This window comes from Meleagris gallopavo, chromosome 6, assembly GCF_905368555.1.
Source record: "Meleagris gallopavo chromosome 6, MGAL_WU_HG_1.1, whole genome shotgun sequence".
In the NCBI taxonomy this organism is placed as follows: domain Eukaryota; kingdom Metazoa; phylum Chordata; class Aves; order Galliformes; family Phasianidae; genus Meleagris; species Meleagris gallopavo.
The window spans coordinates 17,978,115-17,993,935 of NC_139409.1; the positions used below are offsets into that span (position 1 = coordinate 17,978,115).

Genomic DNA, 15,821 nt, shown 5'->3' on the forward strand with positions numbered 1-15,821 from the left:
CGCCATCTCCTCAGCGTTTCTCCCGTCGGACCTAGGACAGGTGCGGCTGTGCCCGCAGGAGCCCTCCATCTCCTCCCCAACCCCCCCAGCTGGCTGCGGCGCGGGGCTCGTCCTTCTTTCCGCCCACCCTCCCTTCCTCTCTCTGCGGGCCGCGTCTCAGCGCGCCCGTGGGCTTGGCTTAAGGCCGCTGCCCGCGCGGGGCTCGGCGTGAGTCACTCCACCGGCGGCGCGGAGAGCCGAGCGCGCAGGCACACGGAGGCGGCGGGGGCGGGTGGATGCGGGGCGGCGAGCGGGCGGGGGCGACTGGCAGCGGCTCCCCGCCCGCCCACTCACACATGCTGCCGAGCCGCAGTCAGCTGGAGCGCCGCTTCCTCCCCAGCCGCCGCCGATGACCTCTTCGCCCGCCGGCAACCGCTGAGGAGTCCCGGCGTCCCCGCGCGGGCAGGGGATGCTCCATCGGCCGCCCGCAGCCCCGCGCAGCCCGCCCGCCGCGCAGCAGCCTCGGCCGCAGGGAGCCGCAGCCCGGGAGGAGCCGCACCATGAACCCCCAGTGCGCCCGCTGTGGGAAAGTGGTCTATCCCACCGAGAAAGTCAACTGCCTGGACAAGGTGCGGCGGTGGAGGGCGGGCGGGCGGGCCGGGGGCGAGGCGGCGGGAAGCTTGGCGGCAGGTGGCCCGCACCGTACCGGGGGCTGCCGCTTTCGGCCCCGCCGCCGCTCATCGGCGCAGGGCGGGCGGCGGTAGCCGGGTCGCCGGGCTGACGCCGGGCTCGCCCCGAGACGCGCCGCGGCCGCAGCGGGCACCCGGCGGGGGAACGGGGCCCCGGGTTGGGGGCCGGCAGCAACGACCGCCCGGGACGCTTCCCGGGGGCAGAAGTTGCCTGCGCAGTCCGTTCGCTGGGCTGGCGGTGCCTTCCCCGAGTCGAGGCTTCGGCAGCCGCTTACGCAACGGCGCCTCGGCGGTGTCGGGAGCAGCGCACCGGGGTGCGGCAGCAGCGACCCGAGCCCCGGCCCTGCCGTGTCCGCTTCGCAGATAGATAGCGCTCCGGGCTGTGGCACTGCGCCCAGGCACCGTCCCCGGGAATGAAGGCGGTGGGAGGGAAACGCCGTCTTATGCACTAAATGTAGTTTCTGCGTTCTAAAGAGCCACGCATCGCATCTCGGGTTTCTTCTCTTTTTAACTAGACCAAAATGTCCAACTCCTGTTTTGCTTATCTTTAAAGCAGTTCTGGCAAGGTCACCGTGCTGAGGTCTTCGTTTTCACTTCAGCAGAGAATTTGCATTTCTGAGCGTGTTTCAGAAGCTTCTTCAATTTTGCATCAAAGTGATTCCTTTGATGTAGTTTTCGGAAATCTATGATGCGTGGCCAAAAATATTGATGTATAGCTGTGTTTTTACATGTCCTGTGCCCTAAAATAGCTTTCAAAACATCGGTATTGTAAGTAATGCTACTTTACATTTCTTTACAGTATTGGCATAAAGGATGTTTCCACTGTGAAGTTTGCAAAATGGCTCTGAACATGAATAACTACAAAGGATATGAAAAGAAACCTTATTGCAATGCGTAAGTATTGTAAATGTCAGGTCTTGCAGAAATGCTCATGAAAGGAAAGTCTGGCTATGGATGTTGTCAAATAGGTATATAGTGCTGTAAAAACTTAATCTACCATGGAGCAGTGCAGTCCAGAGCAGTTTGTATCTTTTCAGATGAAGTATTCTTGCATTCAGGTGGCAGAAGATGAAGATGTTTGATTATGATGTGTTTGGGCAATGTTTTAATATCGGATCTCAGGATACAGGTCCTTTCCTCCAAGAAACTGTTGGATCTGGTGCTGACTCCTGTTACATTCATAATTGACCTGCTAGGTTACGGTTACCCATTATGCAGCTCTCTGAAAAGGGTTATGGACCTGATTAGCTTTTTGTAATAAGAAAACGAAGTTTTGAGTAGTTTACCAGAGGCAATTCCCGGGGGCAGATTATGGCAGCCTATTTTTAAAATGGTTATGTTGTTCATGTATCTCAGATTACTAAGATAAATATTCGCAAAATCCCTGCTTCTGATGCTTTCTGCTATTTTGTATTTTGCTTTTCTCTTAGTTTTTGATAAAGAAAATGGATTAATTTCAGCTGTAGAGTATGATCATGTGGTATTCCATTCCGAGATGTTGTTGTTATTTGGGTTTTGAAGACTGCTTTGATGCTTGGCTTGCAGGTACTACAGAAGAGACTTTTGACAGCACATACACACATATCAAAGGCACTTTCTGCTCTTTGTACCATGATCCTAAGATTTGTTACGTGCATTTCAGTATGTTTTCATCTTCAGAAACACTTATAATGTATTTTGTTACAAGGATATTTCTAAAGAATTTTGAACCAAATTTGATTGTAGTAGTATTCCAAATGTTATTCATATATTGCCATTGTTTTTAACTTTACCTGCTTAAATATGCATATATATATTGAGAGAGAGGAAGTATAAGCTATAGGCACATTGTATTATTATTTTTTTACCATTCTCTTGAAATGTTGTGTTTCATGTTGAAGTAGACAGATCATGGCTGGCCTTTGAGGAATAGTTCAACACTATATATTCATTTCTTCCAGGCTAAACTTGAAGCCAGGCAATGCCCATTTGTCTGAAATATGAGTTTTGTTGTAAAAAATGCTGTGCTGCTGAAACTTGAAACACCTGTTTCAGTGTGCATAGTTGTACTTAAGTTGCTTTAGGAGCATGTGCAGTTGCACACATTCTAGCTTTCCTTGAAGTGCTCTGCAGTGTAGGGGGAGTGACATCAGACCACCTGTGATAATGTGTGGCCAGTTGGCTGTCTAACATGCTGTAGGGAAGGTTTCTAAGAAAGAAGACTTGTGCTTCGACAAGTGGCATGCTACAAGTTGAGCCTGACCTAAAGCTTACTGGCCCTAGATAGGGTCTGGTTTTGGTAGTGTTTGAGTTGAGGCTTAAGTACAGGCTTATATAATTTACAGTGGTTAAAGCTGTGATGACAATTTGGTGCCTTTTACCTAACTTTCTGGAGTTAAATCTTAGTGGTGATGCTTTGACTGCTTGATCTTTCCTTCTTTTATGCTTGATAACAGTTTTTACAAAGTTCACTTTGTGCTGTGGGTTGGGGTTTCCATGCTGTGTTCATTTCATTTTTGTTGCAGGAGAGTTTTTCATTTATGTAATTATGTTGCACGGTATCTCTTTCTATTCATAAATGAGGGGGAGTAAGGATGATGGATCTGTTGCATACTGTTCAACTGCTGTTCTTCCTATTAGTTCCTTTAATAAGTTTTATAATACAAATCCCTACATTTGCAAAGTCCCTAAAACATGATGTATGAAATAGAAAGAAGCAATGTAAAACCACACAAAAAAGGATTTATTAAATAAGGGGAAAAAATTTATGTGTGTATATATATATACATACACGCAGACACATGTGTGTGTATGTATATAAACAATGTATACTTTGTGTATATAAGGGTGGTTTTTTTTTTGAGATACTTTAAACAAATAATTTAAATAATTATGAGTCCTATGGAATGACTTATGGAAGACCAATATATGCATTTTGTGTTTTCAGTGCAATCTAATATCCTTCAAAGTAGGAATATATTGTCTGTGCGAAGCTGTGTTTTGAATACGCAATTTATTTAAATTACGATATTTTGACGCAGTACTCTTGCTTCTCAAAGCTTCCTTATTTGCAAGCAGATGCCATTATAGTATTTTAAATTATTGTGTGTCTTATCCAGGGTTCATATTAGTATGAGGCAAATCCATTTTTATGTTAAATACTGCTTGATCAGAAAATCAGTGAAGAAAAGAATGCAAATTTACTCACATAAACACCTACAAGCATTTGATGAAGAACAATTACTCTTAGACTGTTTGTTGAGGCAATCCATCAATGAGAATGTAATTTGTGGACAAAAGTGAAAAAATATGCGCTAATTTGAATAGGAGAGCATTACCACTAAATTATTTAATGGGTTTGGAAGCTGTGGTTAGCTTTTTATAAGGACCAGTTGGGAAGCACGTATCTTCATTCCTCTGTCTATTTGTTAGTTCAAGAGTTAGATGATATATTGAATTTTGACCTATGAACTGGAAGTATCCCATTTTTTTTTATTCTCAGGTGCTACAATTAATATTTTTTGAGTAAAAAGCAGAAGTTACTTTGGCTGTAATACTAATTGGTTTTCCGTTAATTAATACAAGAAAAAGATACTGATCTGTGAACATTTCACTTCAATTTATACTTATGGTGCACAAGGACAAGGCCTAGAAATTAATGGATTGATGAGGACTAGTGAGCCAAGAAGTAATACATTAGGAAATACTTCAAATTTCAGCATTCAGTAGAATGGAACAGAAATATTGGTTAAAACTCTGCTTTTTTAACAGCAAGTTTTTTTTTTTTTTTGTGTCACATTTTCAGCTATTGGGTATATTTATATTTATAATGCATTGCTTGTGTTATAGATACATTGACAGCAAAAGTAGCTACTGTGTAGCAGGAATAATACAGATCAAGAAGCTGGGTTTCCTACCATTGCAGTTTTTATATTACTTTTGTAAAATTGTAGATTTATAAAAGATCTCATAACTAAGTTAAGAGGTAAAACTTTAAGTGTGCTTGCATCTAATATGGCTTCAATGAGCTTCATGGAACTCCGTAACAGAAAGATCATTCTTTTAATGTCTCCATTAGACCTTTCAGTTCTCTTATCTAAAAGCTTACACATTTTTCTTCTCACTATCTTTTCTATTATTTACATAATTTATAAGCTGTTTAAGTCAGAATAGTTTCTACTTGTTGTGTGGTGCCTAGAATGCTGGGGCTTTGATCTCAGCTGGGACCTCCAAGCGTTACCATAATCTCATGATTATGATATTATGTTTCTCTGTTTACTTGCATTCACATTTCACTTGAAAGGCCTCATAGACAAAAATTTTGAATGTTTATAGCTGCTTAGCATTTGGGCACTTCCAGGTTCGGCTAATAACTTTAGTCTTGCTTTCCACTTGTTGTCTGACTTCATACACACTGCTTTGCTAGAGAGCTGCCTTAGTGCAATAATATCAATGAGATGAAGGGCACAGGCTTACAGTCCAGTTTTGTAGTTCAGCCTGGTGCTATGCATTGCTTGAAGCAGGTCAGTTAGCCACACTTTGTGTTTCTGAGTATTCACATAAGTAATAAAAGAAGGATTAAGACAATTAAAGTTGCTTTTGGGTCATGCGAAGTCTTGGTAAGTCAACACATCTTTAGTGCAGATGGGAACACCTATTATGCTTCAACACCTGCAGATAGAGAATATTAAATACTTGTCTGATGTGTATGGAAATGGCAAAAAATAATAATAATAATTATTTTTCTTCTTGACCTCTGAGCTCAACTCGGAGCTGATTCTTTTCAACTGCAAATAACCAAACTGATGGTAGGAAATGAATGGCATTTTGGCAACTGACTGTGTACTAGTCATCAAGCTTGTTAAATGATTGAATCATGTCGGATGATTACACGGTAACTTATTCTTACAAATATTCATATAAGTACTTTGGTGTTTTTTTGATAGATTCAGTAGACCAAAACACAAGTCTGGTTTTTTTTAATGCGAAATGTAGAAGCTGAAATGCATATTTTTGGAATGTACTCTCCACATTAGCTGATGGAAACACTCCCTGCATATTTGAACATATCCAACAGAGATGTAATTTTTAATTTCTGTAAAACCTAATAGCTTCTACAAACCTGATATACTCTCTTGCCAAAGGCAAACAGCCTAACTATTGGAATAAATCCTTCTGAAATAGTTGGTATCTAAAATTTTGCTGATCGCCCACACATGGGGTAGCTTCATTCAAGTTTTTATTTATGACTGTTGCCATATGGAATCATTACATAACTTTGAAATTTAAATCTACTACCATCAGTCTTAGCATATTGACATGAAGAAAAACTCATCATCACTTTGTTTTTTTTCCAAGTTTGATTTTTTTTTTTAAACTCATGCCAGTAGGAAATAGGTATGCAAATATGTTCAAAATACTGTGATGTTAGAAGAATTGTACTACAGGTTAAATCTACAAATGCGCTCAAACCTCATGTTTTAAAATAAGATTGGGAGGAGATGAAAAATGTCAGCTCTTCTACAGCATCTTGGAAATGATAAAAACATGGTACAATCTTTTAGGCAGTCGGATAGGTTGGAAGTGGATGCAGGTGCTGGCAATTAGATGGAATCCATTGCCTTTGAAGAGGAACTTCAGAACAGGGGCTTGATTTTAGCTGTGAAACATGCAAGAGTTTTCTTTCTACTAGTCAGGAAGCTTTTTTAAAAGGTGAAAAGGTATGTAATGTTACAATTTGTGGCGAAATTAGTTAGCATTGCCTTATTTTTCAGCATTTATTTAAGTGGATGATTATTTCTCAATTTAAATGTGACAGGAAGAAAAAAGGTTGGGTAAGATGTAGCAAGAATAATCCTCATGAAATATATTGAAGTCACTTCTAAGATATACAGAAAAGAATACAAAGAGTAAACTTTTTTTTTTAATTCTCTATCATCAATTGTTACTGAATTAAAAGGATAATACTGATTTTGGCTTTAGGAAGCAGGTTGTTTTATGCTATGATTACCCTTACTGCCAGTCATGTTTAAAAAAAACAAAAAACAAAAAACAAAACTTCTGTTTTTGAGCTCTTCAGCTGTTTCAGATTATTAGTTTGTTAAAAAATAAGCTATTATATAGACCAACCCCAAAAGGTCATTCTTACGAAAAGAAAGAACTCAGAAACTCTCATGTAAACCTGAGGCAAAGATTTGCACTTTATCACTTTATTAATTTTGTGTATTGAAGATTTTTATCTTAGGACGCAGTATAAAATGAACAATGCAAATAACAGAACTAATAGAAAAGCAACTCGAGTCAGAGCCAAATGTGTAGTTTATTTCTGGTTCAGCATACTGTGAAGTACAAACTCCTCTATTTGGAAACATCTATTGTGTCTCCCGTCTTTAAACAGCTCTAACTCTTTCCTCACAGATTGTATTTTCTGTTCATTCTTGTTTATCTACCTTTAATTATCTCTGAAATTTCCATGTATCTGATTTGAATTGTAGCACCCAATGGAGCATTAACACAAGTAGTAGAAAAGTGTGCCCATTCAGTTCTTGTGTATGTTTTCTCTTAAGACCCAGTACAGCCAGTACAGTTTTTACAACTTTGTTATTATTTTTTTAAGTCATATTCAGATTGTTGTGGGCTATGTTTTTATCTTTCTGTGCATAACTGCAGCCTCAGCGCTTGTTATCCATTCTCTGAGTAGTTAATTATTCTTGGGATCTTCTACTTGAATCTGATTCAACTAAATCTTTTTTTTTTTTTTTTTCCAAGGCTGTTTCCCCAATTTGTTAAATTCATTTTATATTCTAATTCTGTTCTCTAATGTGCTTACAGTCCCATCCTATCTACCTTCTCACTGGAGAGCCTGTGAGCGCGTTGCAAACTTAATAAGTGCAATCTTCATTTCCACCTCACCAGCTGAAAGCACAGAATAGAATTGGGCCAAGCGTGCACCTCTGTGCAGCCTGCCTTCCTGAGAGTGAGCAGCAATGAGTGAATGAAGTACTTTATCTTCTCTGCCTACTCATGAAGTGCTAGATCAAGTGTTGAATTCTGCATAGAAAGAAAGTAAATAAAACTGAGTGAATGTAATAATTGCGAATGTTTATGTAAATACTGCTTAAATATGAGGAACAGCTACAGGCACTCCTGTGGAGCAAACACAGGCTTCTGCTTCTGACTTGGTTAACTGAGCATTAAGTCCAGATTAGTACTGATGATATTGAGTAATGCAAAAGACGATAGGACAAGAAGCCATGTCTCCTTGCTAGGAGAGCTGAAGGAGCTTCTTAGGCAAAATTTATTTGAATTTCAGAAAGGTGTTTGATGTTTGTGTTTACGCTGTCTGAACAAGGCACACAAGAACAGTTGGTGAGTTGCTGAATGCTGTGCATAAGACTGATGATTAGTTGCAAAGGAATCACTAAAGCATAATCACCACTGACACTTGGGTTGCAAGAGTTCGGCAATATTTTGATCCCTGTGACTGTATTTCAGTAATGGGATACAAATGATTTTGCAGGTTCCATTTCAATGTGTTTAGCTGGCTGAGTCCTGGCCGTGTGTTTGAACAAGAGCTGTACGCGATGCCTCGTGCGGGCGGTTGGGTAGGGAGGGAGCTCTGTGTGCTCCCTTGGTTCAGATTGTTACAGGCTTTGGAAAGCGTAGTGGAGTGCTACAGCTTAGCTGCAACCAGCCTGCTTCCCTGCTGGTGCAAATGGAGTAGAAAAGCGGCCCGGAGGGAGATGAGCTACGTTTTTTCTGTTAGAGTGGGTGAATTCATAGACTGTGACTGTAGCTCCTAGTACCTGATGTGAGCATAGGACCTGTGTTTGGAATTCTGCCAGTTGATGTAATTGCTTCAAAGAGATGGTTACAATTCAGTGTTACTTAGGACGTTGCTAGGGCAAAAAAATAAGTAGGAGATGTGTGAGTATTATACATTTTATTTTTATGTAAGACTACAGTAAACATGATATTCAGAGACATTTGTATGACATGCTTTAGAAATCCTTGCTCTGTGAAATCCTAATCTATTGCTAGTTTATGTCTTGGCTCATGTGAATACATTATTTTAATTTATATGGTTGCTGGTCATCGCAGACTGCAGGTAATTTTTCCTAGTGAGAGTATAGGCATCTGTTTAGTACCAATAGTCACAGGATAAAGAATGAGTATTCTTGGGATTCTGTAACAAGACAGTTTCAGTAATTGTGTTTCTCTTCGCTTGCTGGTATTTTAACCACTCTTCATTCTCAATGTAATTTTTAAAAATAGATATAACTTCTTGAGATACCTATCTAAATGTCAGTGAAGTTTGTTTCAGTTGTTTCAGTCAGCAATATAATGAGGACAATAGATGAAATTTTGTGATTCCAAATACTTCATTTATTTGAATTGCACAGCTTGAGCTTTGAAAGGGGTAATAACTGGTTGTAGCCAGCCTGTGAAATCTTGATGGTATATTTTGTTAAAAGTTTTGTGATTTAACTGTTTGGGGATCTTAAATTCTTCTAGCTATATAATTTCCTGTTGTATTTGCTAAGGAACTTAAATCTATTTTCGTTTTTCTGATTTTGAAATTCTGTGTTACTCTGTTAACATTGTTGATGGTCATAAGTAAAGATGCTGCTGTGGCAGATTATTTCTTTTGTAAAGCTTGAAGAAAAGTGTGTATGTTCCAACCTTTCATGTCACGTTGGATTTTCAGAGTAGGTGATGTCAGTGCAGAATGACAGTACTGTGCCAACCAGCTCAGTGTCAGTGAACAGGTTTTGATGTTTACATAAAGTATCACTGGAGGTTTGCCATAATTATCCAGATAACTTACAATCATGACTGAGGGTCAGTTCATGTTACTTGTATAATTTAAATGTTGTGGAGTGCTTACAGAAGTTTTGCCAAATTTAGGTATTGTAGAAGTAGCACATAGTTGAGTTGTGTCATATGTAGGTTCCTTGAAAAGGAGGAGAGGTGGCTGAAGTATTTGTTTAACTGGTCTATCCACATAGAAATGAAGTCAGCTGGCTCATTCTGCATGTAATCGTATGATCTTTCAAAACAACTTATTGAAAAGCCAGGAAAACACAGGTAATTCTCTTTCTTCATTCACATTTTTCCTCTCTTGATGTTAAAGTTGATAGTGTATCAGAATCAACCATGCTGTTTTCTTTTGCTTTGTTGTTATGGAGCCTGGAGAGAATGGGGTTGTTTGTACCAGGAGGTAGAGTCTGAATGATGAGCAGTGCAGAATGTTTCATCTCTTGTATTTCCTCCTCCACCTGTCTCTTCCTCCTCCACTCCCCCATACACTTTTGTTCTCAGTTGCAGTAGAATTGTGTGACTGTAGTTGATCCCGTAATATCTTAAGGGAGGAGGACATAAAAATATGCCATCAATGTCAGAATTGGGAGCGAACTAGAGCAGCTTATTTTTAGAGATGAAAAAGTAATTGTAATTTGGCCAGTAACTACTTAAGCATATATTACGAAAGCTTTTCTGGGGGATGCATAGACACCTTTCAAAGAGAATTATAAAATGTAAGACTATGTAGAAGCTGTGTAAATTTCCTTCTTCTAAGATCTTGCCTCACAGTTTCCAGAGATCCACATGGAATTCTTTTTCCTTAGGAGCGCAACTGTTTGGAGGTAGTCCATCATGTTCTGCCTCTTGAAGTGGCAGTGTGTTTCATGCAGGTATATTGATGTAATGCCAAGTTTGCGTATTTAAAAATAAATTTGTACTGCATTTTAATTGTTATATTATACCTCAGGTTTTTTTTTTTTTTTTTTTAATTTGGCAAACTAAATGATAATAGCTGTTTTCATTTTGTTTTGTTCCAGTTTTACTCTGGAAGAATTCAATACTTGTAATACAATTCCGTCCAGTATGAGAGTACTGTAAATAGAAATATTTAGGGAAAGATTAAAACAATAAGATCCTGCTTTTAGATTAATTAAAATGAAATAACTATGCTTTGTAGAGGGGAGAAGTATTAAAACAAGATAATTTGCCTTAGCTTAAAAAAAAGAAAAAGAAAAAACACTACCCACAACAAACAGCACTGATGTTGCTTTATTTAAATAAAATACATAAACTATTCCTGCTGAACAGTGTCAAGGGCCATATGTTCAACACAGCAAATAGGGTGTTCATGTGCTGTGTGACAATGTTTCTGTGCATGTGTGAATGCAAGAGTGGATTTGTCAGGGCATAGAGAAAGAAAAGGGATCAACAAGTGGATTTCTAGCAGCAAGAGTGCTTAACCAGTGGCTGGCCAGGAGACCATTACAGCAGCACTGTGCTTTCCATGTTGATGTGGGCTTGGCTGCAATGTGTGTCTTAAAGAACCTGCCTTAAAGGACTTGCCTGATCACGTGAGGGAAAAGGGAAGGAATGCCTGTTAGAAGAAACTTTGTGCAAAATCTGTTGCTGAATGGCCTATTGTGTTGGTGTGTTTCTTGTAAATTTTGCTATAACATTAAAAAAAGGTTTGTGAATTTTATTTTGCAATTCTTGATGTGATTTTTGTCAGGCTACCAGAGAGCAGATGAAGTTTGTTAAAACAGTTAAATTAGCATAACTCTGTAGCATTATCACAAAATTGTCAGGAGTAATGGGGAAAGGGTAAATCAGACTGGAGGAAAAGCATCCTAAGATACATTTAGAATAAAATATTTAATTCCCTGAAATATCTGAAGGGGATTGGCAGACCTAGTAAATAAGAAAAATATTAAAAAATATTAAAATAAGAAAATATTAAAGTAAATATTAAATTAAAGTAAACATAACAGTGGTGATACATCTACTTACACAAAAAGCAAAGAGTATGTGTGCATGCAAGGAAATCTCCAATACAGAGATGGAGAAGATAATTAATTTATAAAAAAATGTTTGAGCTTTTCACTTTAGCAATAGCAAACTCAATCTCTGAAATGGTCACGTTTTCTATTCCAATTAGGAGTATGGTATTCTCATGCTGCATAGATAGCCATTTGGATCATGACATGAACTTTGGGTTTATTTTGACCTGAAGAACTGTGGCTAACCCAGGGAGATGAAACACAGCCATTGGGCAACTCACTATTTAAACAACCATATGGCTTATATTATTGTTGTGTTAGAAATGTTGAAAATACAGATTAGCAAGGATGGAAGAAGATGGGAGAAGAAGGGAGAGAAAGGAGCTTAGATCTGGCTGAGTTAACAACCAGCCTGCTGCACTTCATGCTTATCCATGTAGCCAGGTTTCAAGATCTGGCTGAGTTAACAACCAGCCTGCTGCACTTCATGCTTATCCATGTAGCCAGGTTTCAATTCTTGTAGGGTGATGATTATATGCACCCTCAGTCTGAGTTCTGTTAATTATGGAATTAGCTTAACAATAGTAAATGGATATTCAGAATAAAACATGGGATGCAATTATTATTTGAAATATGATTTAGTTTATTAGCACTGCAGGTACTGAAGATTTAGTCCTGCTTTGAGGAACTTATCATATCATAGAATCATATCATATCATAGAATCATAAGATGTTTTAAAACTGTTACGAAGTTAGAAATTCATAAGGAAAGTTGTGATGATTGGGTAAAATAGAGTTTCTCACTGAATTTGGTGCCCACTGAAAAGTTTTTTCTGAACACTGAAATATAAAGTTTTTTCTGAATACTGCTAAATAATGTTGCAATGAAGATGAAAAACTTGAGGAGAAACTAAGAAATGTGGTGAGAATTGTGAAAATGGTTTGTATCATCTGTGATCAGTTTCTCTGGCAGTTTAAAACAGGCAGGAATGTATTGGAAATCTTTTTTTTTTTTTTTTTTTTCCCAGCGAGATAAAGATGGATATTCTTCTGTGTAGTAATAACTTAGATTTTGCATTTATTGATTATGAACAGCTTAGCATAACCACATAATTATTTTGAATTATATATTTAAATGCAGCATATCTGGTTTTATTGACTCCTATGCTTCTCCAGTACCAATGAATGTTTTTGGAAAACTTAGAAATTATTTATAAATAGGGATTTCTGTGCTTGTCACTGCAGGAAGTTTGGAAGGAGATCCTGAAGTCTGAACAGAAGCTGGTCAAGTTTTACGTGTAGTAAATCTTGTGCTGAAGATTTCTTTCAGGGTGACTTTTGCCTTTGTGAAAGATGAGCTCAAAAGAGTAACGCACATTCCTTGCACTGATTAAATGCTTAACTTTCATGATCAAGCTACTACTGTTTCAAGCCTCATTTGAGTCAGCAGCAGGAATCTCTTACTGCCCAAAAGGCAATGACAGATTATATGTCTTCTATGCAGAATAACACTGTACGTGGGGTATATTAACAAAAGGAAAATTTAAGCTTGTCAAACTGGGTACAGATGCAAAGGACTATAACATGTTTTTAAAAGTTGAAGGAAATAGGGTAATAATGATTGTTTTTTCCTCTAATTACTTATTCCACCCTGAGGAGAATGGTAGCTCATTCTTTTTCATGGCATGCTCCATTCTATCCTTTCTGTTGTGCTGTAGGCACAGACTCATTTTTAGATTAGCAGATTGGCGTCTTTTCTGCTGTTTTTCATTGTATGTTTTCAAAGTCACCTGGTTGTTCAGCTTCTCACTCCGATGGGTTTCTCTTCTCTATTGCATATCTCAAGTGTGACTAATTCAATGTGTGATGTGCCATGACCACTGCCCATGATGTGAGACAGATGTCTCCCTTGTATTTTCTGTCTGCATTGTTTGTATACATCCTGGATCTCAGCTGTAAATGTCTTGGTTTTTTGATGTGTGTTTCCAAAATATTTGTTCCAATAAAGCATTACTTCACAGCTGGTATAAGTGATGTTAGTAGATGCAGCTAATAGTAGCTAACATCTCATGCTGTATTAAACTCTCCTGGTTTTACAGTAGCAGTAGAACGCTTGATTCCATGGTCAAAGTATTTAACTTTGCCAGTTGGACTTACTTGGTAAGGTGTATTTTACCTTTTTTTTTCTTTTGTAAGTTAGAACAAACATTAAAATATTGTGTGTTAGTTATTTATGTTAATTTTGTTATAGTTGTATGTTACATTTAGTGTTATGGTAGCAGTTGACAAACCATAGAGTCGTAGAATGGTATGGGTTGGAAAGAACCTTAAAGATCATCTGGTCCACACCCCCTGATATGGGTAGGGACACATTTCGTTAGACTAGGTTGTTTGAAGGACCCATCCAACTTGGTTTTTCAACATTTGCACCTTCTCTGGGCAACCTCTTCCATTGTCTCACCACCCTTGTCACACAAATTTTCTTCTTATATCCAATTTAAATTTTCAGTTTAAAACTGTTGTTCCTTGTCCTGTCACTATAGGCACTGTTAAACAGTCTATAAACCTGGAAGGAGATAAAGTATGCTGTTCTCAGGACTGTGGAGTCCTAATAAAGCTGGAATTCTGCAATCTGAATTCTGCATCTGAATTGTAACCGTTTTGATAAGTGTATTTTAAAGAAAAGGCCCACAGGTATGAGAAACTGCTGTATCTGAAGGTGTAGGAGGAAGTTTGTGGTACTATTGTCCTTGCGGAGCACTTTGATGCAGGTTTTATGTCTCTCCAATTTTAACTTATTTTCCTTATTAGGCATACTTTTTTAGTTTTATTAGGGCTTTATTAATAATTGTGCTGTTTTTTTTATGCATTACAATTAAATTAAAAATTTAATTCAATTAAAATTTCTGGTCTGCTCCCCATTACTTCAATACATCAAGTAACATGTTGGAAGGAAAATCTAGAAGTATGTTGAGTAGTACCTTTGAAAGCAAAGTCATAAGCTTGAACATAGTTGACTCCAAACAATTGCAGGGCTGTTAAAATGTTCATGAGGACAGTATCTCACTATATTCAGATCTTCCAAACATATAGAATTAATTTATTTGGCTTGGATTCCTTACCTGCACTGGGTTTTGCTCATATTTAGGATAATTTTGAAAGGTTTTGTTTCAAGGTCTAAAACTGCTAGTGGATAGTGATAGCTGGAGTTTTTGGTCTTGATATTATGCAAATAAGTTTAGATTTGTAAATCAGAGGACTTCCTTTGGAGCTTGATGTCTTCTGTAATTATGTATAATTAATACACAATTATATAAAATACTATAAAATATACTATCATATCTTTAAACTTAAAATAATTAAAAAATTGAGAAAAAACAAGTTTCACATCCGGTGAATGATGGTTCTGTATTTTTATATTTAAATCTTATTTGAAAGAAATTTTTTGGAGAATGGACGCTCTGATTTGCATAGCTGCCTTTTCTTACTGGGAATACAAAGTAATGTCAATTTGTATTATGTTGCCAGGAGCAACTGTCTCATGTTTAAAATAAAGAAAGACAGTAAGGTTGGGAGATTTTAAATTTGACTGGTGCTTGCTTGTTTTTCACAGTGAATTGAACTATTATGGTTTTGTATGGTTTTGTGTTGTGACGTAATAGAGCTACTTGCTTTGTAATTGTGAGCAAATTAAAGTTGTTAAAAATGGTTCCTCTACTTTTTCTCAGAGCTGTATGCAGGCCTACTTTCATCTGAACCAGATGCTTTTCGGCTTTTTGATTCTAGACTTGAAAGAACCTGTGCATGCTAAACAAACAGTACTTTGTTTTTTCATCCTTTGTTTATTATAGAGAAAAGGTATACTGAACTGTAAGATACATTATTACTTGAAAAATGTTAATTCTGGAAAGAATTATGTAGGCCATTTCAGTGCGTACATTCCTTGCAGTCTTTTCAGATTTGTTTTGTTTTGTTGTTAGTTGTAAGAAAGCCGATATTAACTTTCAAAAGTTATTTTTCTGAAGTAAAATAAGAGAAAAAGAAGTAACTTGATACCTTCTCTAAAGAAATATGAATCACAGAAAGTATTCAAGGCACAATTTCTGTATCTTCTATAAAACAAGTATACTAAAAAAAGCCATTTGTTTTGGTTGTAGTAAATTAAAGAGAGATGGGGAAGAGCTGGGAAAGCATTGGCATTCAGATTTCTATAAATAGTCAGGCAGCCATCAGTTTTCTCAAAGAAGTGATGGGGTTATTTTTGAATAGGGACAGCGCAATCACACCTTTAGAATGTGGAAGGCACTGTATGTGAAACCAGTGGGTACTGTTAGAAATAGTCATCTGAGCTGGAAGGATTTTTCCATATGCCACT

At 38.1% G+C, this 15,821-nt stretch overlaps 1 protein-coding gene across 2 annotated transcripts in view; it reads left to right on the forward strand.

The window, feature by feature from the left end:
• The first annotated feature begins 208 nt into the window (after positions 1–208).
• NEBL (nebulette) overlaps positions 209–15,821 on the forward strand; it is a 242,846-nt gene continuing 227,233 nt past the window's right edge. The window contains exons 1-2 of one of the 2 annotated variants that reach the window (XM_085227296.1): positions 209–608; positions 1,468–1,562. In XM_085227296.1, coding sequence (XP_085083422.1) covers positions 540–608; positions 1,468–1,562 — 164 coding nt within the window. In that variant the 5' untranslated portion in view covers positions 209–539. The remainder of the gene's footprint in view (positions 609–1,467; positions 1,563–15,821) is intronic. The other variant, XM_085227295.1, reaches the window with a different exon arrangement.